Source organism: Lissotriton helveticus, chromosome 1_2 (genome assembly GCF_964261635.1).
Source record: "Lissotriton helveticus chromosome 1_2, aLisHel1.1, whole genome shotgun sequence".
Taxonomy (NCBI): Eukaryota; Metazoa; Chordata; class Amphibia; order Caudata; family Salamandridae; genus Lissotriton; species Lissotriton helveticus.
The window spans coordinates 106244299-106268106 of record NC_136058.1 but is presented as its reverse complement, the minus strand read 5'-3'; the positions used below and the strand labels follow the sequence as shown (position 1 = coordinate 106268106).

Genomic DNA, 23808 nt, shown 5'->3' with positions numbered 1-23808 from the left:
CACCCTCTGTTTTTGAGATCAGTAAGAAAAAGAAGGATAATTTTTCATACCGTTCCCAGTGCCTGCAGTTGAGTTTGAGACACTTGATGTCAAAGGTATCAACATAGGATGTAAGGGTGTGCTTCATGTTGAGGCACTCAAGATGAAAACGTTAGATCATCTCACAATCTATACACTTGACACCAAATGGGTAAGGTGTCGAATGCATTGATGTCAAGCTATTCTGAAAACTCTTCTGTTTGATCAGTAGAGAAGAAGCATTTTTTTGGCACCTTGAAAGAGGTCATTAATCAAATACCATCTTCAGGACTTGCTACCTCAAAAGGTTCATTTCAAGAGCAGGACAATGTTATCTTTTCCTCTTAGGACACTCAAAAGGCCATGTATGGTTATGCCGCCACCACAAGCAGATTCCCGGGAGTCTGAGATAAATCGGTCCCTATATATGAACAGGCAAACCATAAACTGAGATGTGGAGGTACCACAAAGCAAGTATCTTAACCACTTGCAGATCGATAGGTGTTGGACGAGTCGGTTGATGTGGATACATGAGGACTGCTGAAATGCTCAACATTTTGTCTGGTTGATTTCCTTCCACAAACTATTGTAAGTGAGGAACATATCCTTGGGGGTACAGAAAAATGTGTTCGCTACTTCTGGTGGTTAATCTTCACTTGGGTTGGAACAGCAATTGTTGGCTGATGGGCCTTAGCCAGTGATTTGAGATGCATAATCCAAAGGTAAACCTGGTTTTATGTGGTCATACAAACAGTTATATATGTAAATATGACCTCCACAAGCACCAACAGTAGCTGCCACAATCCTCGTGGGTTGTGGGCACTTTTTGTTAACTACAAGCTAAGTCACATTGTGGCGTTCTTGGCATTCTAATGATGTTGTAGTGTCTGTGATAAAACTGAATACTTGTGACAGACCGTATCAAATCAAGATTTCACTTTGATCGGGAGACCTGTACCCTTTGTCTTGGGAAGAGGATTTCCTACAATTTAGATAGTTGAACAAATATACATACATCCATGCTATTTATTGGCTTTCTGGTAATACTACATCCGAGAAAGGACCATGATCTAACTTAAACAAGCCAAAGGATGATAGATAGTTGCAATATCTTATTCAGTCATTTTTTGTAGAGAATTCATATCCAGTTCAAAAAAAGCAAAACTAAACGTTTGGGGGAACACCTAATTCATTAAATGTACTTTCCAGAGCGTGGCACGATGATGATGACTACTACTACTACTCTTACTGACTAGGGAACTAGTTAATTTGTGTTTTGCTGATTAATATCAATCCCCTACACAACTAAATGAATTAATTGAAGTGCATGGCATGTTAATGCATTTTGATGTGCTGAAACCTATACTAATGCTAGCTTTTAGATTGTTGAGTGTTGCACGTTTTAAGAATGTTGGAATGTTCATGATATTAAGTTATTACATTTCTAATTTCTATCTTCCCTAGGTTATTCCAGCAGACATTATATTGCAGAAGAGCAGCATGCCTGAAAATCCTCTGATAGGTAATCGTTTTTCCAAGTTATTATTTGAGGATGTTAGATCAGAAATACTTTACATGTTGTGAGAAGCTTAATTAACAGATTCTGTCTACCTCGTAGGCTTTTCTGCAATGGATACTCAGCAGGTACTACAGATCACAGACCGTCTGCAGAAAAAATTGAGGGAGAAAGGTGACACTTCTCAGAATGAAAAATTTAATATTTTACGAGACACACTTCGAAGTCCCTTGTTCAACCAGATACTCACGGTTCAGCAATCCATTCGACAGCTAAAGGAACAGGTAAGCCAAAAGATTTCTCTGTTGGTACATGTTTTATGTTAAATTGTTCATGTGCCATTTTCAGCAGTAAAACGTGGTTTAAGAAATCTACAATTTGACTTGGGATGTGAAACAAGTACAGAATAGCAACACTTTTTAATCTTGATGGGGTATGAGGTGAGGTCTGTTTTATTGGCTAGTCTTGATGATCATTATGAAATATTAAAAAAACTGGTGTGATTTACACCTGACAATTTATTGTTTTCATGGATTTAATAACAACTGGTATACTGTTACTTACAGTCACTAAATCCAATAACTAAAAAGTACGTTTTATGCGTGCGTTGCAAGTATATAGGCATTATTTTGTCACGTGGTTTCATTTATTGCTTCAGGCCCTTGTTTTGAACACATTGATGGAATTTTTTTTTAACCACTGTTTTTTCTGGTCGACCCCTCCTACCACTAGCTTATTTCGATGAGCTTACTTGAGCCTTCTCATGTTGCAAATGAGTACTTTGTAAGTATTATGGGAATTTGGTGCTTCTAGAGCCATAATTTACCAACGAATAAGCACCTAGCAATTTCATTTCTTGATGGAGGAGAGGAGGCACATTTGCGACCCCTCGTTTAACAATCTGGTAATAGGCCAGGATGGCAGTCAGTGGTGTGCCTTTCATCCTTTAAGATAAACGAATAGCCAGAGTGAAGAGATAGAGTTGAGCTGGAGAAGTTATTGTTTTTATTGAAACTTAAGGCAATGGGGCTGACTTGCCAGGTGCCTAAGAGGAAGGTAAATGTTAAGCATTGCCATGTCTGCAAGCAGAAAGTTAATTCTGGGGGAACAAATCACTTTTCTACTTGGAATGATGTGAGAATGTGCGTAGCATGTTCAAAGGTACAACTGTGCTACAGTTCATTAACTATTAGTGCTAACCAGATTTCTAGGCTTTCGGAGACCTGTCACTCTGCAAGACCAATTATGCAATGGAAGGAGGGTGGGAGCTCACTGGCTCACATCCCACCACTCAATTTGCCCCAATGCATCATGATAAATGCAGGTAACACTTACTTCTGCAATAGTCTTTAATTTTTCACCCTTGTTGGTGCAGCCTGTGCTGTGTAACTCTAGACACGTGTTTCTGGACCTATTCCCTCATCAGCAGAGAGCAACAAGTCATTTTGAGGGTGCTGGAAATGCTGCTCAAAGTCTTCTCAGGTCTCTGTACTACTCACTGGGCGCAGGTGCATCAACACAAGCTTGTCAGCTCAGTAGCTCAAGGGAGCCTTTTCAAACAGAAGGAAGGTGGGAGCATACTGCCTCAACATCCCAGCACTCAATTTGCCCCCGTGCATCCTAGTAAATGCAGTGCATGAAAACACTTACTTCAGAAAGTCTCTGTACTATTCACAGTGTGTAGGTGCATCAACACAAGCTTTTCAGCTCAGTAGCTCAAGGGAGCCAGTGATGTGTGTCTCTAGACCTGTGTTTCAAGATCGTTGTACTTCAGTACAGCTCTAATAAAGAAAGATAATCGACCCATGTAAGATAGGTGAAAAGACTGTATAACAAGGTCTGGAAAAGGGATGTGTCTCCTACAATGGTGGGATGCACATAGTGTTCTTTAAATACCCCTCACAAACCAAAAGGGCCCTTGGTATCATGCTTCATCATAGGAGTCTTCGCGTCCCTCTAAGGAACGCAGCGTGCTACTAACCAGCGAATACGCTGAAGCACTGATGTGATCGCTATGTGTGGTGTCTGAGGGTAGGGTCAGACGTGAACGATAAGTGAGTGTTAAAAAATACCTGGCATGTGAGGGCTACAAAGAATTTGAATATACCTCCGTGCTGGTATGGTTAAAAATGTGTGGTGGAGGTATTGTGTAATCAATGTACATAACCTCCTGGGTGCGTCAACATGTTTCGAATCCTAAAGCTTCTTCAGGACGGGTGTACAGACCCCTACCCTACTCACATTTGACAGTGTAATACTGCTCAAACATAAATACTATTTATGTGTAGAATAAAGCCTAGTGTGCTTACTATGGTACTTGGCCTGGCGTAAGGTGATAACTTCAAATTCAATTTGCTAAAACGAAACCAATGGCATCATGAGCCTGTGAAGAAAACGGAGGGGACACTGTGCTCAATGGCACTAAGCGTAGTGGTACTACCTGCTACAAACATCCCTTCCGCAGCTCCGTGGTTCAGTACAGAGCAACACCACGTTTTGGGGACAGTGTGCTCCCACCCTTCTGTTTGAAATGGCTCCCTTGAGCTAATGAGCTGACAAGCTCTGGCTGATACATCTACGCCCTCTGAGTGGTTCAGAGACCTGAGAAGACTTTGGGCAGTATTTCTATCACCCCAAAAACGATGTGCTGATCTCTACTGAAGAAGGAGAACTATCCTGAAACACATGTCTAGAGATACACAGCACTTTCTGCACCAACAAGAATGAAGAACGAAAGAATGTCATTCAAGTAAGTGTTATCATGCACTGCATTTGCAATGATGCCCTGGGGTGACGTGAGTGCTGGTATGTGATGCAGTGTGCTCCCACCTTCTTTTTATTACCTCTCCAAAAAACATTAGTTTTTGAGTCAGTGAAAACTTGTTGTTCAAGCTTTGTGTCAAAGGCCAGATACTGGCGGTTCTTAGTGAGCTCAGATTGGAGACTCTGAGGTATTCGCAACACGCTTCCCCAGTAGCCACCTTTCTTCTTCACAAGAATACGCGAGAAGGATAGGGTGACTGGTGAATGCCACAATCATCGTAGGAAAACATTCTTCAGCACGAAAACACCTGTGGAAGATTGCTGCTACGGAAAAACTACTGTCTCAAGAGATCCAGCACAGCTAGCCTAAGGAACCATGACCGACGTACTGGCTGAAACTTGAGCAAGTACTAGTCAAAAATGATGTCATTCCAATAGCTTTGTAGCGCAGAGCGGTTCTTCACTGGCAACCTTTATAGCTGAAATAGGAAATGACATGCAGGAGTTGGACACTCATAGTCCACCATGATGAAAAGAAAGAATGCCTCAAAGACTGTAGCAAGCTCCATCTTAGATTGGATGTGGATAGTGGTAATTTCTAGTCTGAACCTCGTTGCTATGAGGGCTCCCTGGCAAGCTATATAAAGTGATGCACTTGTGCCACACTTTTGAGTTCAGGAGTTAGTAAGGGTTACTGCTTCAAAATGGACTCCCCCTGAATGGTGAAAAAAGCCCAAACGCTTTCAGTTGGCATGCCTCACCCACCAAAGGAACAGAAAGAAAATCATGAGCCATGCAGCCACATCAGGAAGAACAAGAAGCCAAGTGTGGGAAACGAGAAATCCCAATCCCTGCATGAACGGCTTTTAGGAGACCGCAAGACAGGAGCACCAGACAGCGGATACCAGATAGGACGCAGTCACCTTGAAGAACACACCCCAGCCAATGCTGTGCTCACAACACATTAGGTGCAGTGCACTTAGTTTTGTAGTGTTTGCTCCTAATGAAATGTTCATGTTGGGTAACTTGACTGCCAAGGTGTAAGGTTGCTGGTGCATAAACCACCTCTCTACACCATTTGTTCTTCAAGAACCTGGCTGACTGGACGTCAGTTGTTCTTTACTCTCAGTCTTCTGCCAGAATTCTCCTTTCCCTGACTTTTGTCAGTAACCATTTTATCCCAAGTCAAGTTGTGATGTAGGAGGAATTTAAGTATATTCTCCACATTTCAGTTGTAGTTTCTCAGCATGTCTGCTTATTTCAGGTAGCACTTATTAATATGTTGTGAAAAACTCCAGAGCAAGCCACTTCAACAAACCAAAGACTGGTATGAAACCTAAGACATGGAGAAATAGGGGTTTAGTGATGAAAATGGGTTACAATTTGAGATAGCAAGAATCACATAATTGAGTACACGTTATTAGTTACCAAACTTCCATCACAGCATTGCCAATCCACCTGTAGGCCAATAGCTTTAACAATTTCACTTTTATTTGCGAAAACATCTATGTGTATAAAACACCGTCCAGCTCCACAGCTAAAGGATTTGATTTCTTACCTATGCAACACCATGGATCTTGTGAGGTGACTTCAAAACATGGCTTTGCTGGATTATTATCATCTCATAACTATGGACGCAAGGGGTGCTCTACGTTTCAATTGATTAGAAATGGGGATAAGAGTGTGCAATTACTCTATAATATTGGACTAAAATCACTAGTGTGGAAAATAAAGGAATGCTATTAGACAATTGAGATATCATGGACCCATTTTATTTTCTTGTTTGGCAAAGGAATTTACAAGCAGTTGTGTAATACGGGCATGGGCAATTGCTCAGCCACAATCTCTGTGACTCTCACCGTGGGCTGGTGGCAGAATAAGTTTGCCCGGGGTGTGCAACATGAGCACTAAATGGATAAAGTGATTGTGTAAGTGGATTATACAGATTACCATTAAGTAGTATGGGATGGTGCATCACTAAATATCATGGAATTCTTTGACAAGCTTTATAAAATCATGTACAATGTCAGACTGATGTAATATTAAAATTGTAAATGTATTTATGTGGAGCCTACGACCCTTGGTGGTGCACTTCTGAGAAAGATTCAAATTGATTTCCTGGACACAGTTATCCATGTAGAAAATGGTCATTACCACACTATTCTGAAAGGAAACGTGACAAATGAGGTGCTCCTTGGTGTAACTTGTCATGTGAGAAATTTCAAGTGACACACTCGTACGATGAGAGTATATGAATCAAACTGAGTTGCTTTAAAAATTAAAGCAAAAAAAAATAATTTCTTGAACAAGTTAGCCCCAGAAGTGATTATGGGGGCAGTGGGCAAATGAAATGGCAAAATAACAGATGTATTTTTTACAAAAACAACAAAATGCTGAGGACGTGGAAAGGCGATGATAATCAAATAAGATTAATTACTTTGTCCAATAAGGAATCCAATTAAATAAGAAGAATATTTCAAAACCCCTGACATATAATTGAGGATGTTGCTGTTATAGGTTCAGTTGTGAGAGCTAATCCTACAAAAGTATAGGAAAGCCAGATCAGATGAAACTGCATTACGAAGAAATCTGATGACTGGCTGGTACAAAACCAAAAAGTATTCTGGACATGCAATAAACCTAAAACATGCAAATATAGAGCTACTAAGCAAATATTTTTGAGTAATGGCAAAAAGTAAGAAATTAAAAAAATAGTAAAATGTTGGTCTACCAAACTAGTTTAGGTACTCAAATATCAATACGTGCAAAATACGTTAGATGTATGACCTTTTGTTTACCAAATGGAATCTTCCAACATTTGTGTGCTATAAAAAGTAGGAATAATACATATCTAATATCAAGACATTATCAAAGGAAGCAATCAGGTGTTCCCAGTATATCAAATACTTTGGTACTGATATAGTAAATAAAAGTGAGAAGTGAAGTGGTGGCACAGGATAATTACAATAACTTCAATTGACGTACATTATTTACTCAAAAACACATTTCCTTATTGCCTTGCACATGATAACATGACAGGTAGTCTGTAAAATGGAATGAAAACATGGCAGCAATGGGTATTTTAATATTAAAATGAAGCTATTGTATAATGAAAGCAATGTAAGTATGCGATATGTGAAAAGTTACTGGACTTTAAATTCATATTAACTGATCTGAAACATGCCTGAAATTCTCTGAGTAGTTTGATTATGCGAAGAGGATTAAGCCTACTTAAGGCCACTTAAAATTGACTGATGCATATCAAGACTACGCCCATTCGAGAGCTTCCTAAATTATGGTAGTCTTGTTAAATACAAAAGGCCACCATATTGTCGACTAAAATGATGGAAAAGAAAAGTACTGAATATATTTATTTACCCATTAGACAACATTTTTAGGAAATGTATTTCCGTATCAGGAAACGTTCAAGGTTTGTTAGCTAAATGATAATTTGACTGGCAAGAAACCGAATTTCTCAGAGCTTATCTATGTACCTGAATATGAAACTAGTAAAACCTGAATCATGTGGTATTAAAAGAGAAGTAGACTAAGGGCATGAACGAAACCTGGCTGGGCGAAATATGTTGTTGATGAAGTTGGGTTTTGTGCATTTATGTAAACAGCCACTATTTTTTTTTATCTGCTCCATGTTCCGCTTTTTTGTCATTTAAAGAGGTTTTGGTTTGTGTGCCGCAAGAATATATGCAACAGATTTTGGCCAGGAGCAGATGGAAAAAGCCAGCACTAATTTAGCAGGAACTCCTGTTGCATGACACTACAAACACCGAGGAACATTGTGCTTCGGACATATTTTGTAACAATAAAAAACCTGAGAGTTACAGCTTAGTAAATGTGTGCTACTCAGTTTCATGTGTTCTATCTTAGAATTAATTAGTAGCCGCTGACAAAAACAAGCATTTGCAATACAATAGGTCCCACATTTACGAGAGTTTGAGCTATTGGCAATACAATTAAACTCTGGCAAATGCGACACCATTTGCATTGCAATTATCTTTTTGTTTACTAGCACCCATGCGGTGCTTTCACATTTATGGAGCCCGTGCTCCTTTCGTTAGACAAGCCATGTCTAAAGAAAGGGGCAAAGCCGGCATTAAAGTGAAACTGCGGCACTTTGACAAAAAAAAGCAGACTTTTTTTGTTTAGTAAAAGCGCCCATGCCGTGCTTTCACTTTATAAGGCACCATTCTTTAGACACAGTTTGTCTAAAGAAAGAGGCGTGGCCGCCACGAATGTGAAAGCGCTGCATGGGCGCTAGTAAACAAACAAAAAATATTATAAGTAAACGCGACCGCCATACATAAAGTGGACCGCCATTAGTAAGTAAAATAAATAAAGAAACGCGGCCGCTATAGTTAAATTGGACCTCCATTAATAAGTAAAATATAAGCAGGTGTCATGCTGCGACCTAGTGAATGGAATGGAGGCAAATTATTAAACAAAATAGTGCTTACAGTCAAGATACAGCAGACCATGTAACAAGACAAGTAAAAGTTCCAGTCGTTATGGGAGGTTACAAATGCAGACAAGGCGGTACCAAGGAAGGACTAACAAATCTAATAACGACTGGGAAACCAGCGTTTACGAAGGACAATGACACCAGCAAAAAAATAAAAATATGGGTGGAGAGTGGGCGGGGCTACAAAGCCATACTCCACTACTGCATCCCTCGCGCATTCCCTGCCCATGCTCGACCCAAAAACATGCACTTTGCAACAACTGAAGGCTTTGGCAATGGCACACACTTCCACCCAACCCAGGAAGTTATTTAAAGCCTTTATGTTTTTTCATAGCAACTCCTTGTGATAATCAGTGTTGTGAGTTTATGTATAAGATTTGCCAATGTATTGCTTTTGATGTAATTTTATTAAAACTCGAATAATCCAGCTATCAGACAGCATGGGAGCTCTCCCCTCCATGGCCCTGAAGGTTAGTCAGCGAGGACAGGTATAAGGAGCGCCTTTGTCTTTTTTACGGAACGTTCAAAGGAATTGCTCCCTTTTTAGGTCTCGCATAGCGTTGCAGCGCAACGCGCTGTTCGCTTTGCGAGACATGCTGTATACACTATAGTGATGATAGTAAACGCCCCTTATTTCCTCTACTTGCAATTGGTTACTTAGTGTGCCAGTTACTCTGTTCTAACTTGTGGTTGGTGCACTGTGTTTTTAAGTCCCGCCCTTTGAAAACCTGTGCACTCCTATGGCTATTCGCCCCTTTACTAGTATCAGTGCATGACACCAAGGACTACTTTTTGCCATCAACAGTCATGTCAGTTTTGCGCTTAGCGCGAGGGTATTTCTTCCCTTCCTTCCCGCACCTCCTGCATGCATTCATGTCAGTTTTGTGCTTTGCTCGAGGCAATTTCTTCCCTTCCCTTCCACCCCTCCCACATACTTTCTTTCTCGCACGCCCCACCCCCTCCCCAAATCAGCTTCAAGTATTTTCGTTCGAATAAGAAAAAGGAAATGGGAGGTTCCTTTCCTTCGGTCACGCTCTGCCCACTTTTCCCGGCTTCGCTACACGCTCTACCTCCATGCACTTTCCTAGCATTAACCCGAGACAGTGTTCCAACACGCTGATAGGCTACGATCTCTTGTAGAAGTTGGAAGGAGGCGGTACTGTCCCCATGTGGGGGCCTGATTGTAACTAGACTCCACCCTTTCCACACTTGGCGAGTGCGCTATTGGTGAGAAACAGTGAATACAGAACGGCAATTAACGTCCCATGTGTTGCCATTGGACTGGTCGGGTGCGGAAGTGGGACGTTAGGAAAGGGAGGGTCTGGTGTTGGCACGCTTTGCCCCCTGGGGGCTGTAGTTTACTGTATGCTGGTACTGAACAGCAAAACCTTTCTGGCGGACTACATCTCCCAGGAAGAGAGCACAACTGAGCTCTCTGGCTGTGTGGTGTCGTATCACAATGTGAATGACTCTTAGCGTGCTCGAGGATCAGCTGGTGTTTTTTTGTTTTGTAATTACATTTGTACATCTACAGTTGCGATCGCTGTTTTTTTAATTACATTACTGCATTTTTGAGCCGACACGACACTGAGGCTCGAACACTGTTCTCCATCTCCCGAGTCCACAGCTTGCAGGGAGGTCACAGTGGAAAAGGGCTAACTGATTGGCTGTGCCCTCTCTCTGCCCTCCTCGCGTCCCGCGGACCTCTGGGCTGCTTTGTAGCAGATAACTTAACAGTTAGTTAAGAGGCCCTCATTTACCTAATCTTTCTATTAGAACAGGCACAGTTAATCGCGTGCACGCATCCCGGCTCAGCACGCAGCACAGGGTATGAACACCTGCAGAGAATGTGGGACTTGAATTTGTGGGGCCTAAAAACACTTTGGGACAGATGTTTGTTAGGAAGGCCATAGAGTTGCTGAACACACAAACAATTGTAAACTGAGGCTGCTATGGATCTGTTTGTGCAGTACAAGGAGCAGAGTCTCCTGGTGAGAGGAGGCTACAGCGGAGACACGGCAGACTGGAGCAAATATCCCGGGCATGGCGGTCCCCACTACGTTCCTACCGCCGCTGCTGCTGCTGCTAAGTGAGGTGGCTGCCGATGAGTTACATCATACAGTGTCAATCGCACCCTACCCGCCTGCTCTGCATTCATGTCACCATCCCTGTTCTGTGTGCCTTTCATATGTTAATCTGCTGGACTTCCCGTTCCTCACTTGTCTTCTGTGTTACTTACCTATGTTAAATCCTGCCGCCTCTGCCTGCTGTTCTTGCCTCCTTCATTTCCCCGTATCTTACTTGCTACGGGTGCCCAAACCTTGCCTGCTCTGTGTTGTGTGCCTCCTCCGTCTTACTCTTTTGAATGGGCTTCTGGCCATATCAATCGGTTTGCTTTATATTTTCTTCATTTTATGTCATTATGCTCTTATCCTGCTTGCTTTGTCCCTGTATCCCGCCTGCTCTAGTCATCTCTGCCCCCTCTCATTCCCTTTCCCCACTTCCTGCTCTGTTACCATTCCCTGGCTCCCCCTTCACTAATCCTTACTCGCCCCCTCTCGACCGACCCACTCTCTGCCTGATTGTGGTTCCCTGGCCTCTCTCCACCTGCACACCTGTCCTCCCTTCCCTCTCCTGTTCCTCTAGCCTCTGATCCGCTCTCTGTCCCTCCTCGTGATTCTCTTTCCTTCCCGTGCTGTCCCCCTTCGCTTTCCTCCTACTCCTCATCATAGCCTTTTAGCCCCTCCTGAACTGAACACCTGCCCTTATTCCCCTGAACCCTGATTATTCTCTCCCCCACCATTCCCTCATATCCCCTCCACCTGATCTTCTCTCCTCTCTCACAGACCCTCTGTGGAGGTCTCCTTCTGATTCCTTCTCCCACATCCCACCCTTCCTCTGATCCTCACCCGCCCTCCACCTCTCCAAAGCTCCTCTCTTCCCCTCCTCCTCTCCCACACTTTCCTCCTTCCAATACTCCTCACTTCTCTCCTCTCTACTAAACATCCTTGCCCTCCTCCTCCGGATCCGCTCCCGTCCTCTCCTCCTGGTTCCATCTTCTTCCCGCCTCCGATCTCCTCTCTTCCCCATACACCTCACTCCCCTCCCCCCCCCTGGTCCCCTCCCGTCCCCTGTCCTGCTTCTAAAACCCTCTGCTCCCCTCTTCCTGAAGACATGTCCTCCTCTCGTTATTTCTCATTTTCACCACCCATTTAACTTAAAATGTTTGCTAAAAGTATTTGCAGGAAAAAAATCAACGAGTAATAACAGTAATGATTTTTCCATGGTGCTTTAATATGCAGTTTGCTGTATAGCTCTCTAGTATCCCGCGTCACGTGTGATACTTTCTTTCAGCCTTTTCAGTGTATAGCATTTTTCATTCTGGGACATTTACGTTTAGTTGTGTTTTTAAAATGTATAGTACGGGCTCAAAACTCCTAGTACGCAGTGTTGTTTCCAGAAATGCAGGCTGGAGTGGCTGAAGGCAGGGCACAAGTCCTAACAAGCATTGGCATAGCCAATAGGTCTCGCATTTACACGAGTTTAAGCTATTGACATTGCAAATAACAATGCCTTTTTTGTGCTTAGTTTTTAAAACATAAATAAAAGGCATTGCCATTTACAATGCCAATAGCTTAAACTCATGTAAATGCGAGACCTATTGGCTATGCCAAAGCTTGTTTACTTTACAGACAAACATTTGTTCCGCAGCCTTGTTTTTATTAGCTCTGTTATGCTTCTCTTGGTTGAAAGGCGAGTGGAGCAAAGCACACTGTGCCTGCAGTGAGAGAAACGCAATAAAGAAGATAGCACTTACAGACTTAAAAAACATGTACTGTGTAACAACCGAAGTAAAACGGCCAGTCTCCATGGGAGGTTACAGGTGCAGACAACGCTGTACTAAGGAGGGACTAATAAGCCGATTTACGAATCAGAAACCAGCATTTACGAAGGACTGGGACACAAGTTAATGACAAATATGGGCGTAGAGTGAGCGGGGCTGCCATGCCATACTCCAGTACAACAAGTCTTGCAGAGCAGCGCATGCACTGACTCTAGGCTCAACCTAAACAATTGGCACAGACAATACTGTGTGTAAACGTTGCATTAAAATCCTCTTGGTGCCTCATTATTTGTATTTTCTAAGTTAATAAGCCCTGTCCGTTAAGTCATTTTGTGCCCAATGGTCGATATAGAATTGTAGTCCAACTTCTATGTTTGTGTAATGTCCAAGGTTTTGATTTTTAAAATCTGATCACCTGATGAAATGCTAGAATAAATGTGACCTACTGCTAATTATCGTGGCCACGTTCAGTTGCATTGTTTTAGCTCCTCTGTGTCATTAGAAAAACTAGCCATATATACAAATCACTGTGCCCCACACCCCTTCCAGAGAGGATAGGCAGTCTATTCTGAAAAGCAAGGTCAGGGCCGTTGTAAAAGGAAAAGAAGCAACTCCAGATCCTTTTTAGCTTTGCTGAACCTAGTCAGTGAAGACCAGTCCAGCTCACTATGCTATATGACTCAAGCTGCACCTATTGTTTTTTTAACGTTTTATTTATTGCCTCTACATGAGTGTGCATGCTCTGATGCTAGATGCAGTTTAGTTTGCAATAAGCTGGGCATGCTGTGGTGCTAGATGCAGTTTAGTTTGCAATAAGTTGTGCATGCTCTGGTGCTAGATGCTGTTTACTATGCAATATTTCTGTTCTGTTCTCTTTAGACCTTTTCATGGCCTGGCCTCATAAGCACTGACTGTATCAAAACACCCTCGGTGTGCACATCTGAGTCTGAGTCTGAGGCCTGGTGCATTTCTAAGCCTACAGATTAATCGCTCGTGTACTGCAATATCATCTTAAACAGTAACCTTTAGATAAATAATCCCTACAGATACTGGGAACAGAGTGCAGCAGATCATGACACAAACCGACATAGATGGAGCAAGTAAAATCATCCTTCCACCTGCAAGGTCAAACTGTCTCACTGTGACAACTTCACTCTACATCCATCTTTCACAAAGATGCAGTCCAAGATAAACTGATGAAATACCTTATCTCAGCAATCTCTGGTACAAAGCTTGACATTCCCATCAGACTTCTTACTGGCGGACCTAAAGAGTCATTCTTGCTCCCTAACTAAGACCGTGGATGAGAAATAACTGCATCCTAAAAGATGCACTATTTCCTCTGAGTAATTCATATGTTATGTTATGTTATGTTATGTTATGCACTTTTATTAGGCGCACAGATGCTCCAGCGAAGGAGCGTCCTGGCGCCGCGACAAGGTAGCAGCACAACACAACGTGACAACAGACAATAAAAGAAACTAGGGGAACAGAAAAGTTTTCACCGCACGACGAAAGGAAAGCAGGTCCCTGAGAGCGCAGATCACCGGGGGAAGGGAGTTCCAAAGCGCCGCCGCACGGACTTGGAAGGAACGTCCGCCAGCTCTACTGCGCTTAAAGCGAGGAACAACAGCCAGTTCTAAGTCAGCAGATCTTAAAGCTCGGGCTGGAGTGTAATGAACCAGAAGTTTGGACAGAATCATGGCCGGAGACCCCTTGAGTATTTTATAGGCGACACAGAGGACCTTGAACTGAATCCGCTGAGCCACCGGGAGCCAATGTAGCGAGCGCAGGGTACTGGAAGTAGGACACGATCTAGGTAGTCCTACCACCGATCTCGCAGCGGCATTCTGGATCCGCTGCAGGCGTCCAATTTCTGCCTGGTTCAGGCCGACCAATAGGGAACTCGCATAGTCCAGCCTAGAGATGACAGTGGCTTGGATCACAAGTTGTCTGGTGGCGGCATCAAAAAACTTAAGCACAGGACGGAGCCCCCGTATAATGCCAAAACAGCAGGCCGCCGTACGTTTGGTATGGCAGGCAAACGTAAGGGAAGGGTCCAACCATACCCCGAGGTTTTTAAGCTCAGAGACTGGGGTGGGTGTGGGACCCAAATCCCCTGGCCACCATCTCCCTCCCCAAAGTTCCGGTTGTTTGCCAAAAATCATGACCTCGGTCTTACTGGCGTTCAACTGGAGACAGTTGGACGTCATCCAGCCAGCGACCGCCCGCAGTCCTTGTTGGAATCTGGGTGCATCCACATCGGCATCCCCGCTGATCGTGACCGCTAGCTGGGTATCATCGGCGTATGACACCATTGTCAAACCCCATTGCCGGACAACCTCAGCTAGCGGCCTTACGTATAGATTAAACAACGTAGGACTCAGCGAGGAGCCTTGGGGGACCCCCAAATCCAACAGATGGTATTTGGACCGGTACAGAGGGACGGTCACGCTAAAGGTCCGGTTGGCTAAAAAAGACCGGAACCATTGGAGAGCGATGCCGGTGACACCAGCCTCCTCTAAACGACGCAGAAGGATGGGGTGTGATACGGTGTCAAAGGCGGCGCTCAGATCTAATAGCACCAGCGCCGCCGTTTGACCCGCATCAAGCACGGAGCGCAAATGCTCCACCATATACAGCAGAGCCGTCTCCGTGCTATGACCTGCCCGAAACCCATTCTGCGTCATATCAAGGATATCGGCTTGGTATAGATGTTCCGAGAGGACCGCGTTAACATGCGCCTCAGTCACCTTGGCAGGCCACGGCAGAAGTGAAATTGGCCGATAACTTTCGGGCTTGCTACCATCCAGGCTAGGTTTCTTGAGGATAGGCCGGACCATGGCCTGTTTCCACTTATGTGGAACTACGCCGGATGTAAGCGACGTATTGATCAGAGAACATAGCGGTGAGATGTCATGCACAGCTAGGTCTTTGAACACAGCCGGACAAAGCGGATCCGCTGGGGACCCCGACCTCACGTGGCAAGCCAATTTGCCAAGGCTTTCAGATGTTAAATTCGGAAAAGAGTGCAGTTCCTCGGATGTCAAACGTTTAAAAGGTGTTTCTGCGGGTGGAATAGCCGACGGAAAAGCCCGATAAATAGCATTGACCTTTTCCAAAAAGAAATCCGCAATATTTCACAGTGCTCAACGGAGCTCTGGTGGATCGCATTCACCTTTTTGGCGGTAAGGTCTTTCAACACCTTGAAAATGGTCTTAGAGGGGTTGGCACTAGTCCGAAATTGTAAGGCATAAAAGGCAGCGCGGGTTCTGCACACTGCTCGATGATAGAGTTTAACAGTGGCCAGGTACAGGACCTTTTTCTCGTTGTTATAGGTTTTGCGCCATGCCCGCTCTGCACGCCTACAAGTGGTCTTAAGTGCCCGTAACGCGTCGTCGTACCATGGGCTGGAATTCCTGGCCCCCGATTTGCACCAGACTATGGGGATAAGGGAATCTAATGCCCTAGTCACCCAGTTGCAGAAGCCATCGTAGCCTTGATCTACAGCCCCAGTTATATCTAATGGGTCGGATGACAAAAGATGGTAAAACTCATCCAACTTCAGTTTGTTCCAGCGCCGTCTAGGAGTTGGACACACCACTGATTTGGGCCGCATAACAGGTACAGGGCACCGGATCTGTATCAAATAATGATCAGTCCATGCCAACGGTGTAAGGCTAGAAATGCTGGCATCCGCCAAGTTGGTACAGAACGGGTCAAGGATATGGCCCCCTATATGGGTAGGTTGTGAGACCATCTGAGCCAACTGGAGCGCTTCAAGATCTGCCATGAAGCTAGACACCGACGGGCTGGATAGATTGTCAAAATGCAGATTTAAATCCCCAATAATGGAGAAGTTGGAACACCCTACAGCCAGCTTGCTAATGGCATCTGGTAGAGCAGCTCTAAAGGTCACTTCACTCCCTGGGGGTCGATAGATCAGTAGCCCTGACAGAGTAAAATTAGGCGTGATAGCCACCTTAAACATAGCGCTTTCACAGCAGGGATACTCTGTCCCTGCCACGTACACGTGTAACAGGACTTGACCGCAAGGGCTATCCCTCCACCTCTAGAGACTCGGTTAAGAGTAAATACCGAGTATTCAGGCGGGAAGGCCAGGTTGACAACGGCCGTATCAGCATCCTGCACGCAAGTCTCTGTCAGACAGAATAGATCTGGCGGATCGTGGCATAACAGGTCGGAAATATCCAGCTGGTGCTTTATCAGCGACCTGACGTTCAAATTCCAGATGCTGATAGAAGGAGATGAACTGACAGCCACCGTGACGCGCTCCTTGGAACCCCTTCCAAGGGGAGCGGGAAGAGTAAACCGCCCACAACCACAAGAGAGGGGGCCACATAAGGGGTCCACCCGAGTTGTCCCACAGGTCCCAAGTGACTGACCAATAGCAACGAGTCTGTCCCTAGCATAGCACAGCATTATAGCCAAGGGAAAAGTCACGGAATGGGTCAAAGTCCTGCCCCGTCCTGCACGTCCTGTCGTGGACGGGCGCAGACGGGCAGGACTCTGGCACGACTCCGGCCACGCGAGGGCGCGCCCGCTGCGCGTTACCGCTGCGCTGGGCGGGGAGCTTTAAGTACCTGTCCCTCCGTAGCTCCTGCGCACTATAAAGGATCAGGATTGATCTGTTATTTGATGAAGTACATATGCAAATGCATGTCATCCTAACCAATCACTGATGAAAGATGTGATTAGATTGAGGAGTCAGAGATTTATTTAGAGGGTTGGGTTAATGTTTTTGTTCTCAAGGGACATATATGAGAATATTTTCCCATTCGCCTCCCTGTAGCATTCACGGCACACATAGCAGAATAATCCTACTTAGCTTACATTTGAACAGGAGAAGCAATTGGATGTACTAAAGCATAGATTAATTGAGGTCTTGGACCTCTAAGTTTGGCTTATCGGATATTACGCCAGATATGTTAATGTTGACCTTGACACACAGGTCATTGTATCCTCATAATCACTTACTGCTAGAGCTCTTACTGGCTTCCCATCTGGCACTTGGGGAGTTGTCTCTTATGAATTGATTAAATGCACTACAGCATTATCCCACTGTCCTGTTCATAAGACCCCATGATGTTTCATTCTCTGCTCAGGTGTGCTTACTGCTTTACCAGATCACATTATTCATTCTTTTTTTCCACTGAGCAAGTTACCATTTCGTTTGGAAATGGTCAATAAAGTCTGTTCAAGTTATAAAAGGAAATACTCTGACATAGTTGAGTTATCTTTGTTAGCAACAATAAGTCTTCGTAGTTGTAACAAAGCCTTCATTTTCACCCTGTCATCTATGTCTAGAGCTCACAGGATGAGGCTAAACATGCCTCTGTATCATGCTCATGTGAATTTAGACTAAATGAAAGACTTAACTGTTTGTCTGACCTGATTGCAAATGTGGGTGAATATTGATCATCATTACCATTACCTACTAATGTATGAACAGAAACCTTTACTGCGGAGCAAATCTGAAATCAAGAAAACTGGATAATCCTCTGCTGAGCAGAAAGTTCATGTTTTGTTTCAAGCATTGACAGTGTTGTGGCTAGCCAAGTTTACCATTAGTGTTCATTAGAGAAATGAGACACTATTATGTAACATTTGATTTATCTTTGTCTAAACCGAACAAACAGTACTGTGCACAAATCATCTCTAAAGGTTAGGAGTTAATATCCCAAATTGGAATTCTTGATTACATTGGTTGTACAGGTCAGGGACTAAAAGCATCGCACATAATGAAAGAGGTGCTTTACAATGACTTCATAAAACTCTGTAGTTGGTCCACGTTAAGGAAATCATTTCCTTTTTGATGCATATGAATACAAACGTTTTTGCAACAGGAGAACCAAGAATTTGCATTGAACACTGAGTGCTAGGCACAAGTAGTCTGTCTTATGTATTGCCCTACTTTAACTCTACAAATGCTCTCCTATTTTTGACCATCATATTACGGTCTGGCTACAGACTGCTTCAGCTGCTTCACCCTCACATCATTAATTCTTCAAAAAGTACAAATTAACATTACAGAGGGGGCTTTAGGTTCGCTCAATTTAGCAATTTGTTGGCATGGGTTTTTTCATGGTTTTCCATTGCTTGAATGAGCTCTATCAATGCCTTGCTACTTTGTGGTTGGTTACATTGTCCCATTGTGTCCCCATTAGGTTTAGACGATGGGGCATGAAGCAGTCATTTTTAGACTAAAACCAGTATTGTCATTTGATGCATTTGCATTTACTTTGCTGACATAAAATCATTTTTATTGATTATTTATGGCATTTTTTTGTTTAGTAAACACTTGCAGTTTCGATGCCTAAGGCTCTGATTGTGCTACACACTAACCAGCTTTGCACGTTAATTTGTCTTATCTCATGATAACATGCTATTGGAGTTGTAGCTTTTTTTCTTCACATACTAAGATACTCTTGCTCTTATACTTTCTTAAAGATGCAATTAAAATAATGGCTCTTGTCAATAAGTATTGACTTTGTGCATTCTGGTAAAGAGTGGTTGAGGTACTGCAGGAAACTGTGATGCATATAATGGAGATAAAAGATTATATAAATTTGTAGAATACGGTGTTATCCCATAGGATGTCGCAATGCTGTTGGAACAAACTGTAGAACATGGGGAAACAGCTGGAATTAGCTGGTAAAGAGGAACGCCTAGGGAGATGTGTTGAATCTAATGAAGCTTGAGCGTGCCCATCGAGAGTAAGGAAGGCTGTTTCAGGATTTTGAGCCAAGAAGAGATTTATAACATTCCAGGCATTGTTTGCTTGGGCTGTCCCCATGCTCGAAGGGAAAACGTCTCCATTTCAGAATCCCAGAGCTGGAAGTTACGCTGGCCTAAAGATGCATAGGGATTTAATGAAAATGCCAGAGGACCTAAAGTTTGACATGTGGTACAAAGATAGTTGAAGTGGATGATGGTAATTTTCAAGTAATGACAGCACTATTCCTGATTAGGTCGAGAACGGTCTCAATAATTTAAACCAGAACTCAACCCTTGGTCGTGTTAGCACAGATTAGATGAGAATAATTTAGATAAAATGTGTAAAGTTTGCGAGATCACAACATTCTAGTTTTGGAATATTTAGTACACAAAGGAATCAATTTATGAGGTCTCGCCTAAGCAGCGCTTGCGCTGTCTCATTGAGACATGCAGTATATACTATAGCGTGGAAGCGTTGTTTAAGCTCCGCCCACTCTCTGCCCATCTTTTGTATTGGCTTATGTCCTAAATGCAGCTTTCCCATTAGTTTTAGGCTTGTTAGTCCCTCCTCCTGACGTTCATATGGTCATTTGTGTCCTTCCATGGCTATTGGCCTCTTTACTGTGAACACTATTTAGCTCCCGTGCCTCCCCGTCCTCTCCCGCAGTCCATGACTTCTCAGGACACCACCACCCTGCACTCCCGTTTGTGACTTTTTGCCCGCCCGTACTCCCTTTTAAAATGCAATAGGACTCGTGTAAATGCGAGTTCTATTGCATTACAAATGCTTGTTTTTAAAGTAGTGCGCAGCTATTCCTTACATTGTACGCATAGGCGCCAAAAGTCAAGCAGCAGTTGCCTGGTTGTGGCGGGGATAAATAGGGAAACAAGAGAGCAAACAGAAGCCAGGCGTGGCTACGTCTGGTTATAGTTAGGGCACACTGTCGCAAGAAGGCAGGACGTCAGCCCACCCAGCATTGATGCCACTGGAAGCGGGAGCCTACCCCGCATTTTTCTTCGTGGAAGACGCTGCTGCCGCGTGACCAGAGTCTGACGTCAGGTGGACCGCCTGGACATAGGAAGATGAAGCTTGAGTGGATGAATGAGCACAGGGTACAAGGCAGTAGGTAACGTCGTTATCATACAGTTTCGAAGCATCTCCACCAAGTTCGTATTAAGTGTGAGAATGCTTCCAATAGTTTTAATTGAGATAAAGTGGCATTCATTATAAAAGTAGTGCCCAAGATAGACTTTACTCTACTTGACTGAGATCACGTTATCTACTTGGTGACGGAAAGCCACGTGATTTTTTTGCGTTGACTTTATAACCAAATAAATGGTGTGACTGCTATCAGTTTTACAGCCCTGGTGAGGAGCTGTCCAGATTTGCTATTCCGTGCCAAAAGCCATCACCATTTGGTGCAACCTTAGCCTCAAGTTTCGGAGTCTGTATTGCCTTTTTTAGGGGGTGGAGGGGTTTATACAGCGCAAACTTGACTCCTAGGCATCAGAGTGCTTTACATGAGCACCGGCGTTACAGGCGGACACGTTCTGTTAAGCACAGGGAGATAAGTGATTTGCCCAAAATCACAGGTGTTGACAGTCCCTGCTGAGACTCGAATCCGGTTCCCCAGCTTCGAGGTAGACCGCTCTAGCCATTAGGCCACAACCTCTTCCCTTGAAATCTAGACCACATCTGGGGCCTTTCCAACAGAGGTTGGTTAATGCTACAAAAGGTAAAGTTGGAGCGGAGATGATGCTTCAAGGTGAACGTCCCTATCATTCTTCTACTTTTTACCTTCTGTTCTTCGTACTCATTGATTGATATAAAACGTGTGTTAAAAGCAGCTGATCCAACTGAAATGTCCACCGGAGCTGACTTGACTAATCAAGGAAGATGCCTATTAAAATGGCTGAACAGCAGCTTTTTTTTAACATTTTACATTCTTACTCAAGTTTGTTTGGTATTAAGGTAATCCACAGCTCTTAACACATCCTTTTTCTTTAATTCATTTATTTCAAAAGATCGTGAAATACCTCAACTTTATTGGATATTGGCTTAAAAGATTGTACCTGTTTGGTAAGACTGTGCTGATAAGATATATATGTTTAGACCACTTAAAAGTCTCAGGGAGAGTGTCAGAGCAAGGGGGCAAAGGCAGAACCCTAGCCCCACTTTCCTGAACCTATGAACTGACTGAATATGCGAACAGCACCACCTATCTTTTGCTCCTCGCTGGTTCATGCAAGTGCACTTTATAGGTGGCGTGGAACGATCCACATGAGGGCCTCTACGAGGGCTGAAAGCATTACTCAGAGCCCGGCTTCACCTCATCTGACTTACAGACTTGGAGTCTTTCTTCCACGTATTTTAAGACTCGCTTGGAAGTGTGGGTCTCTTCAGTAATCAGGAACAATCCTGGGCCGATGCGGGAGACTTGTGCTCTGTATTTCTAATGCATGCTAGTTGACAGAGGTTTAATAGCTGACTTCTCTCGATTTAACATTGTAGTACCGTTCTTCTAAAATAATTTTTATTTAAAATGTGTCCTTTATATTTGCAAGCACATTACCCATGTGCTTGGTTTGTCCCTTGCTGGTGCTCGACATGTTTTAATTCTGGTGGGTCATTTAGCTTCCATTACTCCGCTGAGACAAAGCATTTAATTTCACATTATCCACAGCTAGCCCACATTAATTAACTACCTGTCACCCATACTACCTACCTCCTCCATGATGCCCTTCTGCCCACACAGCGATTGGTCCATAGACATTGTCTTCCACAAGCACCCTTAGATAATAATATTTTGTATTTTCAGTGATATGACCACCGAAGGCCCTGATTCTATATTAAAAACACAGCTTTAGACTATACACGCTAAAAGGCAATAGTTCTCTCCATGTGTTCCCATACCAGGAGTGTCACACAGTTTGGTGCTCACTTTACCTCCATATTAAAGAACAGTAGATGTTTCAGCACCCAGGCTAAGATGCTGCATTGCTAAATGCATATAAGGTCATAAAGGCGAGGAGGGGGGCGTGGCCAGCCGGGCAACATGGCGGGCGCAACCTTCTAGAGCTCCGTCCGGCGGGCCCTACATTATCCTGCAAACCCACCGTATATGTGTTCCCAACTCCTGGCTGTCGGGCGGAGTAGGCACGGGAACGACTGCAGAGACTGCGGGAGCGATTTGCGGTGTGAATTGAGGCGCCGGCGGAGGAGACTCGGCCATTGAGCGGCGGCGGTGTGTACGAGTCGGGAAGGCGCGAAACTCCGCCTACGACTCGCACACCGCAGAAGTCAACTGGAGCCGCGGCGCTGGTGGCGTTGGAGCGAGCTGATCCGGCTCGGCGCGATTCGACCCCGCGAGGTGCGGTGACTGCCTGAGGAGGACCCGTTGTGGAGAGCCGGGCAGCGGGCGGCGCCAGGAGGGGGCGTACGGGGCTGCGGGACAGGCGACGGAGGCAGCCGGCGCCTGCAGGTGTTGGAGGTGAGGCCCGGAGGTCCGGACACAGGGGCCTACTTGCAGCGTGACGCTCGCCCTGCCTGTGCGGCTGGGGGAGAGGAGAAGACTCGCCTGCTGGCGGACCCGAGGCCCGAAGGTGACATAGCAAGAGCCAGCGGGGCGGACTGTGGTGCGCATCCCCTGCAGGGTGCGTGGACTGGCGGACTGGCAGACTGTTGGCTGCGGGAATTGGCGGCGAGCCTGCGGCGTGCTGTAGTGGGCTGGCGGTGATCTGTGGCACGGGGACTTGGCCTGGTGGGCGGCGGCTGTCTGGAGCTGGCATACTTGGAGAGATAAGGTAGACGCAACCGCCGCCACAGTGCCCACTGTTGAGTCTGGGACTACTTAAGGCTGGACACTTGGACTCTTGCCTATTAGCCGGGAGGGCGACAGGTGCCCATCTACAGTCCAGGAATAGTAACTTGAAACCAGGGGCTGCTGATGAGGGGCGGAGAAGCGGTGGCAAGCTCTGCACCCCAAAGACTGAGGAGCCATTTTGTCCTGGCACCATTTTGATCCGTGCAGTGGCGTGAGGCCCTGTCCCTGGCCTGTGCTTGCCACTCCCTGCGCGCTTCCGCGGCTTGACACAGAGACTGGACAAGGGGGACCCCCTGTGTGGATGTAGCAGAGACGACCCAGAGAGTGGAACACAGTCTGCGCCCATCTGCTTCATTGGGAGGAGGCGAGCACTGACGAGCGCCGCTGGGCTACGTGGCGGCTGGACACTGGCTGCACTGGGTGAGGCGCCTGGCAGCGGGGAACGGACGAGGAACCCATTGCCTTTGCCCCCATCCTTCCCCCATCCCCCCCCCCCCCCGGCTGGCGCGAGTCCTTATCTGATTGAGCACGGCGGACTTCCTCTTGGGCCGCAACTGGGCACGGAGACAAGCGCGTAGATGCCCACGGCGCAGCAGTTAGCCATGGGCAGGCTAAGGGACAAGACCGC

General features: G+C 45.0%; 1 protein-coding gene across 8 annotated transcripts in view; it reads left to right on the top strand.

The window, feature by feature from the left end:
- Nucleotides 1-23808, top strand: part of PATJ (PATJ crumbs cell polarity complex component) — a 1530963-nt gene that overhangs the window by 26327 nt on the left and 1480828 nt on the right. For all 8 annotated transcript variants that reach the window (XM_078669616.1, XM_078669595.1, XM_078669605.1 and 5 more), the window contains exons 2-3: nucleotides 1483-1540; nucleotides 1637-1818. In XM_078669616.1, coding sequence (XP_078525742.1) covers nucleotides 1519-1540; nucleotides 1637-1818 — 204 coding nt within the window. In that variant the 5' untranslated portion in view covers nucleotides 1483-1518. The remainder of the gene's footprint in view (nucleotides 1-1482; nucleotides 1541-1636; nucleotides 1819-23808) is intronic.